We start from the raw sequence: 15,184 nt of genomic DNA on the forward strand, positions 1-15,184 counted from the left end.
TATATATATATATACATATAGAAAGTAAACTTCTTAAAACATGCACAAGAAACTATCTCAATATAATTAAATCTAATTCGAGTTTGAATAGAAAATATCATAAAATTTACGGAAAAAAACCTTATAAAAAGAAACATATATAATTTTATATTTCATCATGATTATAAATAATTTTACCATTCATAATCGTAATATTTTATATAGACATATCATAATATATAATTAATAATTAGTATTGGCAACAGTGATACACTGAACCTTTGCCCATATAAATAAATAATACACATACACAAACATCCTCGTCCCATGACACAAACAAAATACCTAGAAATGAGACGAATACCAGAACATCCCACGGCCACCGCAGCAGGTGGCGAGTTGCAACAATGGAAATCGCCGATGCCTTACCTTTTCGGTGCTCTGGCTCTCATGCTTGGGCTTGTCGCCACGGCCTTGATCATCTTCGCTTGCTCTTACAGAAAACCGCCACCGGCTGATCAACCTCGAGACGATAGATCGCAAAGTCCGGAGCATGCTTTACAGCCTGAAATGGATCCCAGAATGGTGGTGATCATGGCAGGTGAAACTAATCCTACGCACCTCGCCAAACCAATCTCCGCTGCTCCACGCAGTCTGCAAGAAGTTTGACACAAATTTTTTTTTCTTTTTCTTCATATTAAAGTGAGAGCTCCATAATATATATAGTGTGTTTATTCCCTTTCAATAATTAAGTTTGGTTAGGTTAATTTATTTATTTTTCTGCTAATTTTGGCACGCGGAGAATTTTAAATAACTAATGAGCAATTTGTATCATGATATCTGCTTTTGCTATGCTACACTCGAAAATTCACCCCTAAACTTAAAATTGTTGGATGATATCAGCTTGTTGGGTCTGTTGGAAGAGAGATTGAACTCTGATGTTTAAATTTTTATATTGTTTAAAAGATTTGAGTTGCATTGTTACCATCGATTATAACTTTTGGTGAAGCGGTAAGTGTTCGGTACTATAATTAATATCAGAGCAACTGTTACGAGTTTAATTTACAGTGATAGCAATGAATGCAGTTATTGAGAGCGAGATTATTGGACGTAATAATTGACTCTGTTAGAATAGCCAACGAACCGTAGTGCTTGAGCCATTGGAATCAAGATAACAAAAAAATTAAAAATGGAATACATGTGATGAAGAGGCATTAGGATTACCAATGTTGGGTACAGTCCTTGTTAAAGCTGAATGGGCCGCCCCTGTCCAACTCCGTACATGGGTTTCAAGTGTCCACTTCCCCTAGGCTTTAATTATATACGTGTTTTTATTATTATTAAAAATAAAAACAAGAGAGTGATTTTAATCAAATATAATTTAATTTTTAGGGATTTTTTTCCCTAAAAAATTGTTTTAAAGCAAAAAAAATGGGTGAATTTTAAATTTTTGTCTCGCGTATTCTTTAAAAAGATTTATAAAGTTCTATCAATAATATATTGAAACATAGAACAATTTTAATTTTTTCACAAAAAAAAAAAAATTCCAAAATGTTGCCTAAAATTAATTTTTAAATTTAAAACTTATATATTCAAATGCCCTTAAATTTGTGTGAATATTGAGCTATAATTTGATATTTTATTACTTAAAATTGTTGAATAAAATAATTATAATATTCTTAGAATATCTATTTTAAAATAAAGTTCGAAGTTGCTAAGTTGAAAATTCAGTGAAAAAATCACTCTATTATATTTATAATTTGTTCCAAACTTGCAATTTGGGTATAAAAAAAATTAGGGTGATTTGGTGGCTGATTCATTCAATTTTCTCCCAAATTGTTTGTTTGATTGTTTTGAAAAACCAATTATATAAAAATCGTATTCAAAATGTAAATTTGGAAATAGTGTGTTATTTCCATAAAACTTATATAGTATTTCTAAAATCATTGTTATTAAAAAAAACTATAATTGAGGTAATTGTGCAGTTTGAATCTTCTATACTTTATATCACATGAACGTAAAATATCGATTAATCACTCAGCTGTGGTGATTGTTGATTCCTAAAAAAACATACCTTACTTCAAATTATGATTAATGAAAATCAAATGCATGATCTTCGTTTTGATATCAATTTTAAAAGTAGGCACTTATCACTTTAATTATATCCATGTTTGATCGAATCATAGCAGTTCAAATATTTTAAATCATATGTTATCCCAAACTTTGATTTCTCGATAATTTTCCAAGGAGATATCTCTCTTAAAGAAATCAATAATTGGATCAGTCCAATGAGATAGATGGAAAAATTAAATTTGATTTCCTCCCTAATTGTAAATGGTTAGATAGATGAAATATGTGGCGTCTCGATCATGTAATTTTGTCAAAACCTCTAAATAAAGGGTAAAAGATATTGATTGGATAACGATTTGAAATTTTGTCAAAGGCTGGTTTAATGAAAAGAGACAAGTAAGTAAAAGTCGTATTGCGTTGCAATAAATTGTCGCAAATTAGTCTAAAGGAAGATTCAAGTTTCTCATCAATTTCTCTAGTGGAAGACACGCACACGCGCGCACACACATTAATTACTATATATAAATCACAAAAAAAAATTTTGTAAGACATTCTTATATATCGATTTTGTGAGACATATATTTTATTTGAGTTAATATGAAAATGTATGACTTATAATCATTGTAAATATGAGCATAATTCGTTCATTTCACAGATAAATATATTTGAAACTGTATCACAATAAATCTACTATTTATAAATATATTTGTTAATAATTATTGTTGATTTAGTGTTCTACCACTTTCTTTCTTTCTTTCTCGGGATCTTCATGGAAGTTGATAGTAATTGACTTGGAGTCTCCTTTTGGAATTTGGCCAATGAACATACGTCAAGAACAAAATAAATAAGTTTATTATTAAAACTAATGAAAATTTTGAAAACTATATTTATATTTTTAAGAAAATTAAAATTCATCACATTGAGGGGAAAAAAGACAATACAAAACCAGAATAAGTATTATAAACTTTATAATAAATTTCAAACATAAAAAAACTATTCTCAAGTCAAAAACTAACGCAAAATAAAACACTTGGCATTTAAACGAAAGTTATGGCTGATACTAGAGATGAAATTTCAATTTTTTAAACACAAACATCACATTTCGATTACTCTCCTAACATGAGCAATTATCATACCCTCAAAACTATAAAAACCAAAAAATATAAAATAATTTTGTGACGTTTTTCTAATGTGCTATACAATATGTTTATTCTAAGTCTGAACTAGAATAAAGATAAATCGTGACGTCTTTCTAATATAATGGAGTAAATATATATATACATTGTATAACAGATTATAATATATATAAATTGGTGTGAGATGATATCACGTGTCGTATTTTGTGAGACGAATCTCTTATTTGGGTCATCCATGAAAAAATATTACTTTTTTATGCTAAGAGTATTACTTGTTATATTGAATATCGATAGGGTTGACATGTCTCATAGATTAAGATTCGTGTATATATATATATATATATATATATATATATATATATATATATATATATAATGGAGTAAAAAGTTAAATTCTTTTTTAGTGGAGGATCGCAAATAAAAGGGGTCAAGATATCATTAACTCCAAGATGCAAAAACTTGTGTGAGACGGTTTTACGGGTCATATTTGTGAGACGGATCTCTTATTTGGGTCATCCATGAAAAAGTATTACTTTTTATGCTAGAGTATTACTTTTTATTGTGAATATGGGTAGGGTTGACCCGTCTCACAGATTAAGATCCGTGACGGTATCACATGAGACCTACTCATTCCAAAATGTTCAAAACCAGTGTTCATATTTTCCATATATGAGCCAACGGTATTTGATAAGTGCTGTCAATTTGTTTCAAAAATTTCGATAAGAAGCGATTTAAATTATAATATAACCATTTTATAGAGAATTAAAATGATCGAGATTGCAATTTCACGGTTAAATAAATATTTAAAAAAAAAAACAGTTTTAAAATAACGATCGTTTATGCCCAATCTATTGACAGTATTGTTTGGAAATTTCAATAAGATATCCTTACTTTTAAAATTTCAATAAGATATTCTTAACTTTAAATATTTCATTTAATTTTTTTGGAAAAAAAATTATGATCTTATTGGATTAAATATGTGGCGCCTCGGCTGTGTAATTTGTTGTAGCCAATGATAAAGGTAAGAAGTATGATTGGTTAAGTAGTGTGAATTTATTTAAGGTTGGCTTAAAGAGACCGCAGGCCAGAAATTAAAAAGTGTAATTCCCTGCATTAAATTGTGGCAAATTGGTCAACAATAGGTCTTTTCGAGGGTTTATTTCATCTTACTCACGTAGGCATTACTCCCACGATAGGATGAATTGTCAAGATTTGTCCATGCATATGCATATAGGATTCACTTTTTTTTTAAATTGTATGTGTGATAAGATCTTACCCGTTGAAATGAAGTGAGGGTAGTGCCTACATATGTAGGATTTCATCTATCCTTTTTGAGACAATATCATATGTTTTTATTCGTAAGATGAGTCAATCATGCTCATATTTATATTTAAGTAATATTTCATGTTGATTTGACGATCCTCACATACTTAATTAACTAATCATTCAAAAGGTTTCAAAAATTTTAGATACTGAATTAATTGAATCAAGTTAACAATAAGAAAAAGTGAAGTGAACCAAAGTCAAATTAATTAATGCTATAGTTAGAGTTAGGTTTGGCAATATCATTTATTTTACTAAAACATTCTTGAAACATCCAATGACCTACTACATGTCATGTCATTTACTTAAAATGATCGTAATCGGATATTTATTGTTTTATCAAAAATTATCGTTATTGTAATGTATTATTTTAATTATTTAAAATTATATAGTTGTCAACGTTTAATTTTTTTAATTAGTATAATTATTGGATATCAATAATGACATTCTTTGTAATTAATAAGTATTGAACACATGACATTGACTTTAATATTGATTGTAGGATCAAACGTTTTTCGTTTTACCAAAATTTATGGCTTATGATAATAGTTCAACTCAACCATTTTAAATCATATAATTATTCAAACGTTATATTTTGATCGCTCTCCCAACCAAAAAAAACAACTATTATATCATTACCATTACAAATTGAATATTATTCACCGGTGATTTGATTATGACCCAAATTATGATTTAAAACTACGCTGAATTGATATCAAGAGAATTTTCTCGCCAGTAAGGCTTGAGAAAAAAATGAGCTAAACATTTGTCGACTGTTTGGTGTGTAAGTATTTTTTGAGACTGTCCCACAAATTTATAATGATGAGACGAGTATATCCGGTCTATAATTATCATAAATAATAATATTTTTGATATAAAAATTAATATTTTTTTATCGAGAAAAGCTGATTATGTGGCATTGGACGTTGTTTCGAGGATCTTTGTTAGATCTAAATAACTTCAAGACATCTCTTATGTGAAACGTGCGGTAATTGATGATATTTGAGTGTCCCAAATGTCTTTTATAACTTATATGGGAAAAAAGTATACAAGTAATTAACCCAAAAGAATAAAAGTAATCAAAATAGTTAAAAATATTGTCTTGATTAGGAGTGGGTCTTATGTGAGACCGTCTTACGGATCTTAATCTATGTGACAGGTCAATCCTACCGATATTCACAATTAAAAATAATACTCTTAGCATAAAAAGTAATACTTTTCATGGATGACCCAAATAAGAGATCTGTCTCACAAAATACGACCCGTAAAATTGTTTCAAACCAGTTTTTGCCCTTGATTTAAAGGATGAGTATACGTGTATGTATGTATAAATCACAAACAGGACATAATAGTAATTTCAGAGCAAAGCAAATCCCATCATCTTTCACCACTATAAATTACACACAATCATATTCATTTCCTCTCAATTGATACAAGAAAGAAGAAAAACACGTAAAATCACACACAGAAAAGGTGGGAGATATGAGGCCAACACCAACAGCAGATGCACACAATAATCCTTCTGGATTCTTGAACTGGAATTCTCCATTGCCTTACTTATTCGGCGGCTTAGGCTTAATGCTTCTGTTGATCGCTACAGCCTTGATCATCTTAGCATGTTCCTACCGGAAATCCTCTTCCCGCTCCACCGATCATGGAGGAGACAAGGCCACTCAGCTACCCACCGCCGTCACTGCCGGGGATAACACGCCAAAGATTGTCGTGATCATGGCCGGAGATGATAATCCAACCCGACTCGCAGTTCCTGTCCCTTCTTCTTTCAGCGCCAAACAGCTGCCTTGATCAAGATTTTTGGCAGAAATTTTGTGGTGTTAGATCATATAGGAGTTTCTTGATTAAACAATTATGGGTTTTTGGTATTTTTCCCGATTTCCATAGAGTTTATCAGGGAATGTAAATGGATTTAAAGAGCTTGTAGTTTAGTAGATTTTGTGTTGGTTATATCAAGAAAATTTTGATCTGGTGAAACTTTCTTTCTTTTTTCTTTACAAAACAACTGTACTACAAATTATTCAATCTAAATCGGAAATTTGACATTTATATTAAATGTTAATTGCATCCAAGTCATAGTTCCATTAGTTTCTTACTTCAACAAAAAAAAATTCCGACCGAGTGAACTTTAATTGGTAAATATTTGTCCAAGTTAACATCAAAAACGATAACGATTTTTTAAAAATAAAAAAAACTTGGTGAGAAAGATGCTAGAACTTAATTTCCACCTCAAACAATTAAAAAAAAGAATAATTTTATGTAATTTATGTTTACCTAAAACATTTAAGAGTGGATCTCATGTGAGACCGTCTCACGGATCTTAATCTGTGAGACGGGTCAACCCTACCCATATTCATAATAAAAAGTGGTACTCTTAGCATAAAAAATAATATTTTTTCATGGATGACCCAAATAAGATATCCGTCTCACGAATACGACCCGTGAGACCGTCTCACACAAGTTTTTGTCAACATTTAAATATAATCAATATGAATTACAATATATAATAATCATTCAAATTACAATATATCTCTTCATTAATTCTTACGAATTTATTATACTTTTATTTAAATATAAATCAAATTTTATAAAAAAGATGATAACAAACATGATGCAACACTTAAGAAAAATATTTGATATTACATAATAAATTATATTTATTTAAATTGAAAGGCCTTGTTTTTTTTAAAAAAAATTCGTGTGAAGAGAGAGGCGGATGCGGCGGCTAGAGTACGCAAACATTTAATGATGGCGTAGGAGAATTTTGTTTCATTATAAAATTGGATTTTGCTATTTCTTTACTTCGTTTCATACACTGTACTGATTAGTGGGAGACAACTGTGGTATCATTATACTCTTTAGTTCCTTTACTTGTTGGCCATTTTTTGCTTTTTATGGCGGACAAACGAATCTCTTATTGGATATTCCGGGTCGCATTTGGTTCTGCGGTGCGGCGGCGGCACATTCTTGGATGGCACTCATCACCGCGGGACGATATGCTTTGCTCCATCAAATTTTCTACATTTTGCTTAAACAAGTCATGAATTACTGGATTAAACAGTACATACACTAAACATTATATATATAAACGAAATATAATAAATCACATATAAAACAGAGGAAATTATTGGTAGGAGCAGCGAATAGCTCGGTTCTCAATCCTCTCACTTTAAACAAGTTCCATTTATAAGCCGAGAAAAGCAATCTTACATCCTCTCTCTCGAAACGACCAAGCACATAAGCTTCTGTGGTTACACAAATAGGAGAATATTCATAATCAATAAAATATGGAATACGCCGCGGAAAGGACTTGCAAAAGCAACGGATCAAGTTTTCGCACCAAGAATAATCATCATTCTTATCAACACTTTGTCTTGTATTTAGTACTAATCCACGCACGGCATATTCCACTTTTACTTTACAAACAGAAAACATAAGCTTCAACGGAGGCCGGCCATTGCTGAACTCCTCCAACAACCTTAGGCTATAGTCTCTAAGCATGTCATTTCTAACATCAAAGGTTAGGGAAAAGGATGCCAGCAGTCATTGATACAACTGACTTGGGTAGATACAAAATATTCTCATATTTTCCAGGGGAAAAATCATTTTTAAACTAGCACACATAACAAGAAACAAAAAAAAAATTGTATCGTTGAAGAACACTTTGAGCCATTGCTTGCTTCACACAACTGAACATATTATATAGATATTAATTGTTTTAGATGGTATATAAACTATCTTGTACAACGAATGTGCTTCAGAGCATAAACCCACTATCAATCTTGGCTTCAGGCCATCACATAACAACTGCACAAAATGGTAACTACGTGGAACAAAAATGTAGGAGAAATTAATACCTAAAACCTTTTCTTTGAAAGTTACAACTTGTGATGAACATTTAAAAAAGGCTGGAATTTATTCAGTCGAGTTGAAGTGGGAATGCTTCTTTACATTCCAAAATTGCACATCTGAAGGAATTCCATTTCATTATCGACATACTTTGTCCACAGATGTTTGTAATGGTTCATGGCAATGTCCAGCCAAGGCTTCATGTCTCCACTGAAATGAATTACCGCAGCTTTGTTGATTTCATCCATACTTATACTCGGATTGATCCCAAGACCCAGGACGTGCCATGCTTTATCGAATGATTTGGTAGTAGAGTAAAAAGTTAGAAGCCCTACAGGTAATGTTCCCAATTTCCATAATGCAAGGTCGTCATTCTGATTATTCATCAATCAATAAAAAAATCAGCAAGTGTGTTTGAAAATGAAGAACAACACATAAAAATTTTCGAAAAACAAGCAAGGATAAAAAACTAAATATACAGCTTACCAAATTTTGCCAATAATGGTATTCATCGGTGCATTTCTCTCGACGCCAAGCATCTAGGTCAAACATGTTCATGCCAAATGCCCAGGCACAAGCCCTGGGATTAAACTTCTCCTTGATCAGAGGATGAGAAAAGTTCAAATATTCAGAAAAGCGTCGGAAAGAACCAAAGCATGTCTCAACTGCACCGTTCACCTTTCCATCCATATCAATTTTCCATAAAGTAGTCAAATCCTTCTGAACTACGACGTCATCATCCAGAAAAAGAATCTTATGCAGTTTTGGATAAAGTTCAGGCAAGTAGAACCGTAGATGATTGAGCATTGATAAATACTTTGGGTTTCTATACTTCATGCTGCTCATATCTTTAGTGGTATTCTCTGCCCTGGTTTCGAAGTAGAACTTCTGCAGATTTGTGGATTCAAGTTGTCTGAGTACTGGTGCATATGAGGGTGTTAAGAACTCAAAAGTGTCCACTGCATTGATCTCAATATGGGCCCCCCCTTGAATTGGCCTCATCTTAAACCAAACCTTTGTCGCAGCAAAATTCATCCTATCGGTAACAATATGAAAAACATGTTTCCATGGCTCATCTGCATTCTTAACAACAGAGTTAACCACAACAGATATTGCAATCACATTATCCGAAAAAATCGCGTAATGGTATAAACTCGGGTCTTCAAACTCAGGCTTGGGCTCTTCATCCTTGTACTTCTCAGGATGTGAAATTCTCTCCTCCACAAGCCGCATGGCAAGACAATGTAAACTCTTGGGAGTCGATTTTGCAGAAACCAAGCTAGTAAAAGCCCCATTTTTCTTGGCCTTCACCAGCAACTCCTTGACAGCAAATATTGTATCTTTCAATTTCTGAATTTTTAACTGATTGTCATATGACTCCTTTGACTCAACAATCATTAACCTAGCTACCTTAACTCTATCTTTAACCTCCTTCTCAAATTGCCTCAAAATATCCTCATCAATTGGCCCATAGGATTCGAACAATGCCGTGACATACTTTGGATTCAATTGAAGTTCCAAGAAATTATTAGCTAAATCATCAAACATCTTAAGCTGCTTAGATATCTCAAGTTTTAACTTCCTAGCATAAGCAGCATATGCATTCACCAATGCAACATGATTATTTGCTTGATTTTGTATCAAATCCAGCCTTGTCTTCAGTGGATCAGACTGCCATGCTAGAAAAGTTCGTTTTACATATGCATTTCCTGTTGTCTCCATAATCTGTTTATAGAAGAAAACACATGCTTTTAGGTACACCAAGGACAAAAATAAAACACTATGTTTGGCCCTTGGATTTTTTTGGTGTATTAAACACGTAAGAATAAAACGTCACTTTATCTGATTTTAAATAAAAGCACAGAGGAGAAAAGCATGCAAGATTTTGAATAGTTTAGGAATTTATTTCATACCCTATGGTGCACTAACTGCAAAGAATTTGGATCTAGATTTCTTGTGGAGGACAAGTATTATTGAATTTTTTTTGTTGACAACAAAGTGATTGGTATCAATGAATATATTTATCTTTATTCCATTTTCACAATCTTCCACATTATTAACCCAAGAACAGTACCAATTTTCAAGTCGCCGCAAACTAGTGAAGTAGTCTCGGTGATCCTAAACAAAGCTAAATACACGGCACTGCATAATTTCATGGGGATAATAATCCAAATTCATCGAGTAGAAAATAAATTGCTGCATTCACTACCACAAGTCGAGCAACCAATATTTCACATATTTCCCAAAACTTTCTAATGTACAAAATTATATAGTTATCATTCAACTATGCATAAATAATGATTATCAAGAAAAACCAAACTCAAATCTCCCCAATCGGCACAAATAAATTCACATTCTCGCAAATACTATCATAAATTTTGAAGTAAACAAACACAGGGGAGTCTAACGGGATGCTTATCAACTACTGCATTTAATAAAACAAACGCACCGTTTCCTTGTCAACATCAATTGAACCAAGCAAAAGGTAAATCAATCACGAAAATGCAACAACGGTGCAAATGTAGACACAGCTAGAGATAAAATACACAAAGTGCGAGCTAAAGGCTAGCACTTACGGCTTCTTCGTGGGAGGGATGAGATGTGAACAGCACGGAGAGAGTGGCGAGGAACAGGAGCGTAAACATGGCGGAAACAAAGATCCGGTAGCTGAAAAAGCTTCGAATTCCGGATCCACCGCCAGATCCAACCCGAACGCCGCGGACCACAACCGCCATCACGATCGTCCAACCACAGATTACTCAATTCTCTCCTTCTTCGAGTGGATAATATAAAACGTCGTATGATGATAGGGCTGTAGATACGTGAGAGGTTTTTTGTGTGTGAAAAATCTGGAATTGAGATCTGACAGTGTGAAGAAGAAGAACAGGAGGACCAGTAGCCGGTTCGACCCGAGCCGCATCGGCGTCGGTGGGTTTATTTAAATAAATAATTTGATATTTACAATATGGTCCACTATTTCTTATGAATTGACAATAAGGCCACATGCTTTCCTGATTTTTATTTAGACCCATATTTCATCTCTCTCTCACTCTCTCTTTTTATTTAAAGAAAATTATCTCATGATTTTAAATATAGTCATTCTTGTTGAAAAATAATATTTAAAATATGTGTATTGAATATTTGAATATTGAATATTTGAATGTTGAAAATAAGAGTTGTAAATATTGAAAATTAGTGAGTGATGATGTAGGTAATGATGTATTTTATTTTTGGATTATTTGTAAAGATTTCCTATAAATAGATCTCTCATTTGTGAAGAAAATCACAATTGAGTAGAGAGAAAAATATTATAAAGTGTGTATTTTGGTAAATTTTGAGAGTTTAAGATTTTTATTTTTTACCATAAATTTTTACTTTTTCACAACAATTATATATATATATATATATATATGTTGAAATTCAAAGAAGATGACTATTTGAAAAAACCACACACATACACACTAAAGCCTTTCAAAAAACTGCATTTCCTTCTTCCCAAGTGAACACTTGTCCCTCGTATTAAGACATCTTTAATTAGCATAAATGTTTGTGTTTATTAGGGCTACCTGAGGTTTATTTCATCACACTCATATGGACATTGTTCCCATGATATGATGGATGACCAAGATTTGCACATACATATATATGACCCACTTTTTTTTTGAAATTGTATGTGTGGCAAGATCTTACTCGTTGAAATGAACCGAGGGTAGTGCCCACATAGGTAGGATCTCATATACCGCTACTTGATTTTCTTATTTGGAACATTTGAAGTACAAAAAACTAGTAGTTAGGCAAACGCGGATCTGAATCGGTTTTATGTAATTACGGTTCAGTTTTTCGGTTTACCATTTTTGAAATACTTAGTTCGATAAATAAATCATTTTATAACGGTCTGATTCAGTTTTATAGCATTACAATTCAGTTCAATTTTTGATTTTTTATTTCTCGATTTAGACCATATTATGTCTGTCTTATAAAGAATCAAAAGAACACATGAAGAGATTACTTTAGCAAAAGACTAAGTAAAAGCATAGTTTAGTATATATGTCAAAATATTATGTTGTTTGCAGTCCAAATTATGTGATATACCTTAGTTTTGTAAATAAAATTACTCTTATGCTTGTTTACATTTCATTTTATGAAAAAAAACTTACTCTAATATTCTGGATAAATTAGACAAATAACATTAGAAACATAAAATTAATCTTTTCAGTATTCATATAATAAACGATTTAATGATCGATAAACAAACTAATAAAAGGATAAACAGATCATCATTAACTTAGAAATTTTTTGTAAAAAGCAAAATCAATATTAACAAATATTTGATTCATAGCATCATAATATGACAAAGATATTCTGGACAGTATATTCATTGAAAATAATAATATATGTACACATATGAATTTTGTATATTGAATGGATGAACATTATTTACACTCAATATTTTGTCGTTCATATTTCATCCACATATAACATTGAAGTTATCGTAAGTTAATTTTGTAAGACAGATATATTATATTCTGAAGCAAAAAAATGCTCGGAGATAACAGATTTCCATTTCCAAAATTTATACAACTCATTACTTTGGACACAACTAACGATTTGAAAAGTAGTCCATTTGATATGATCATATAGTACCACAACGAAAGAAAAAAGAAAAATAACCAAGAAATTGAATTCTGGAGAACTTTTAATCTGAACACTTAGGGAAGATCGTTTGCAACATCTGAATAAAAGTGATTCTTCACTTTTCATTTGAATTTCATTTGAAAATTTTCAAAAACATTAAAAAAATCACTTTTATTTAGATTGCAGACGTACACTCCTTATTCATTCATAAAGCGAAATCATTTCAAGGATCGCTCATCGTCAAGCTCCTAAATCCTTCAAAAGGGCTGTTCAGCTGCATGTGAACGATCATCTGACGAAGCTCCGAAGCCTCCTCTTTGAGCTGCGAATTCTCCTGCACCACTCGATCATGGCGGTCCGAGAAGTCGTTAAATCTATCCATGAGCTGGCTGTTCTCATTCCTCAACCAGACGACCTGTGACCAAAGCTCGTCCAACTGCTTCTGCTTGCGCATACGCGACCTGCGAGCGGACTCCCTGTTAGAGATCATCCTTCTCTGCTTCCTCTCGTTGATTATGCTCAGCTGCTGCTCATCGGCTTCGTCGGAGGTCGAGTTGCTGCTGAAACTACACGTGAGTGGTTGGGGGCTGAGTTCTTGCATTAAGTTATGATTTGGATACGGCGAGTTGAAGTGGTGGTAGGCCGGTGGGTTGATGCCGGGGAGGGGGAATTGGGGCGGAAACTGAGACGGTTGTTGTGGGACGAGGGGGTAGCGGAGCTCTGAAAATTCTCTGGACTGCATTGCTTTTGGATTCGGTGGAATATGTGTTGAGATTATCTGGATTGAATGGAGGAGAAATTGGAGGTTGAAGACGAAGTGAAGCTTTGGTTGAAGATGTGAATTTATAGTATGATGAAAATGGAGAAACTTTTTGCCCCATGTTTAATCCAGGATACTTACGCAGAGGATAATCCAAAATAAGAATTCATTACTCCAAAGTATTTAAGTGAAATTGGCTTAGGCTGTTTATTGGTCTTTTCTCGTGATATTAAATACGTCAGTGTCATGTTAGTATCACATTAACGTTACACGAAAAAACTAAAATTTCTAAAAAAAATAAAACTAATATTGAAATTCAATTAGGTAGAAAAATGGTAAAGAAAGCAAGCATGATAATATTTTAGTCAGAATATTTTATTTTATGCCGTGGAGCAATATTTGAACTTAGTAAATGTTTAAAAAAAAAATTAAATGAGAAAATAATTTTTTTGATTTTATGTTTTCTTCGCATAGCATGGTTCGATGATTAATCGAGCTTCCTCTTTTAGGGACTAGACCCGAGATCCTCTCGAGGGCTTCCACGACACCGTGCTGCTAGTGCTTACGCACTCCCATCCCGAACCTACCGAAGGTTGAACACTCTATAGGACTCGTCTACATGATTCATCTCGTGGTAGACCATAAGAAGACACTTTAGAAGTTAACCAGGGACCCTAGCTATATAGCAAGGCACACCAACCTTATCAAGTATTAATTCACGATCTTGATATCATGGATATCATTGACGTGTTCAATTTCACGTAAGCATTTCGATGGAAAATGAATAAATTGAAGAGAAAAAGTATAAGTTAATTATTAAAATCGTGAATTGACTGATAATAATACGAAAAATAGAATTTTTTATAAGAATCAGAACTAAAAATGTTATTCTCTCGTTAAAAATTTAGAAAATTTGCTTTCAATTATATATATTGTATGAAAAGAAAAAACATATTATGACGAGGGATCTACGCAACGCGAGTTAGCTCATCTATGCCAGCAGTGGAATATATATTATTGAATATATTTTGTTTTCTATTTTTTAAATTAACACCGAGATTATAATACTACGGACAACACCATTAGGTCTTATTGTATTCGATGCATATATTTTAATATAATTTAAAACATTAAAATATAGTAAAAGTTATTTTCGAAGGAAATATTTTGTATCTAAAAATATTATTCTATTTAATCAAAGGAAATATCCTCTCAATTAAAAAAAATTATGACTCTAAGCGTGTTTACTCTTGTTGAACAAAATTACTTATATAAAATAGGAATGACATATAAGAAGTTTAATATTTCGAATATCGAAAAAGTCTTGACTCTCTGTATAGTTTGATTATGGGGAAGTTGATGAAAATTCCACAATCAAAAAATTCTTTGGGTTTACTCTCTACCTATAAAATTGTGGTAC

At 32.3% G+C, this 15,184-nt stretch overlaps 4 protein-coding genes across 4 annotated transcripts; 2 read left to right on the top strand and 2 right to left on the bottom strand.

Annotated features, from left to right (window-relative positions):
• Positions 1 to 330: 330 nt before the first annotated feature.
• Positions 331 to 648, top strand: LOC140805645 (protein GLUTAMINE DUMPER 5-like). Its single transcript, XM_073161904.1, has one exon. The coding sequence runs from the start codon at positions 331 to 333 to the stop codon at positions 646 to 648; it is 318 nt and encodes a 105-aa protein (XP_073018005.1).
• Positions 649 to 5,990: 5,342 nt separating this feature from the next.
• LOC140805646 (protein GLUTAMINE DUMPER 6-like) lies at positions 5,991 to 6,311 on the top strand. Its single transcript, XM_073161905.1, has one exon. It carries the CDS (start codon positions 5,991 to 5,993, stop codon positions 6,309 to 6,311), a length of 321 nt encoding a protein of 106 aa, XP_073018006.1.
• Positions 6,312 to 8,196: 1,885 nt separating this feature from the next.
• Positions 8,197 to 11,290, bottom strand: LOC140806216 (probable galacturonosyltransferase 9). The gene is made up of 3 exons (XM_073162739.1): positions 10,946 to 11,290; positions 8,856 to 10,094; positions 8,197 to 8,743 (listed from the first exon to the last, which is right to left on the bottom strand). The coding sequence occupies exons 1-3, from the start codon at positions 11,102 to 11,104 to the stop codon at positions 8,468 to 8,470; spliced, it is 1,674 nt and encodes a 557-aa protein (XP_073018840.1). The 5' UTR covers positions 11,105 to 11,290; the 3' UTR covers positions 8,197 to 8,467.
• Positions 11,291 to 13,227: 1,937 nt separating this feature from the next.
• On the bottom strand, positions 13,228 to 13,746 carry LOC140805647 (basic leucine zipper 43-like). The gene has a single exon (XM_073161906.1). The coding sequence runs from the start codon at positions 13,744 to 13,746 to the stop codon at positions 13,228 to 13,230; it is 519 nt and encodes a 172-aa protein (XP_073018007.1).
• Between the last annotated feature and the right edge of the window lie 1,438 nt (positions 13,747 to 15,184).

This window comes from Primulina eburnea, chromosome 11 (assembly GCF_022965805.1).
Source record: "Primulina eburnea isolate SZY01 chromosome 11, ASM2296580v1, whole genome shotgun sequence".
Lineage (NCBI taxonomy): Eukaryota > Viridiplantae > Streptophyta > Magnoliopsida > Lamiales > Gesneriaceae > Primulina > Primulina eburnea.

Excerpts from the sequence above, each read along its gene's own strand:
- LOC140805647 (XM_073161906.1), bottom strand. The coding sequence starts at position 13,746 with ATGCAGTCCAGAGAATTTTCAGAGCTCCGCTACCCCCTCGTCCCACAA.
- LOC140805645 (XM_073161904.1), top strand. The coding sequence starts at position 331 with ATGAGACGAATACCAGAACATCCCACGGCCACCGCAGCAGGTGGCGAG.
- LOC140806216 (XM_073162739.1), bottom strand. The coding sequence starts at position 11,104 with ATGGCGGTTGTGGTCCGCGGCGTTCGGGTTGGATCTGGCGGTGGATCC. Across the intron at positions 10,095-10,945 it reads ATCCCTCCCACGAAGAAGCC|ATTATGGAGACAACAGGAAA; the intron begins GTAAGTGCTAGC and ends TTCTATAAACAG. Across the intron at positions 8,744-8,855 it reads ACCATTATTGGCAAAATTTG|AATGACGACCTTGCATTATG; the intron begins GTAAGCTGTATA and ends ATGAATAATCAG.
- LOC140805646 (XM_073161905.1), top strand. The coding sequence starts at position 5,991 with ATGAGGCCAACACCAACAGCAGATGCACACAATAATCCTTCTGGATTC.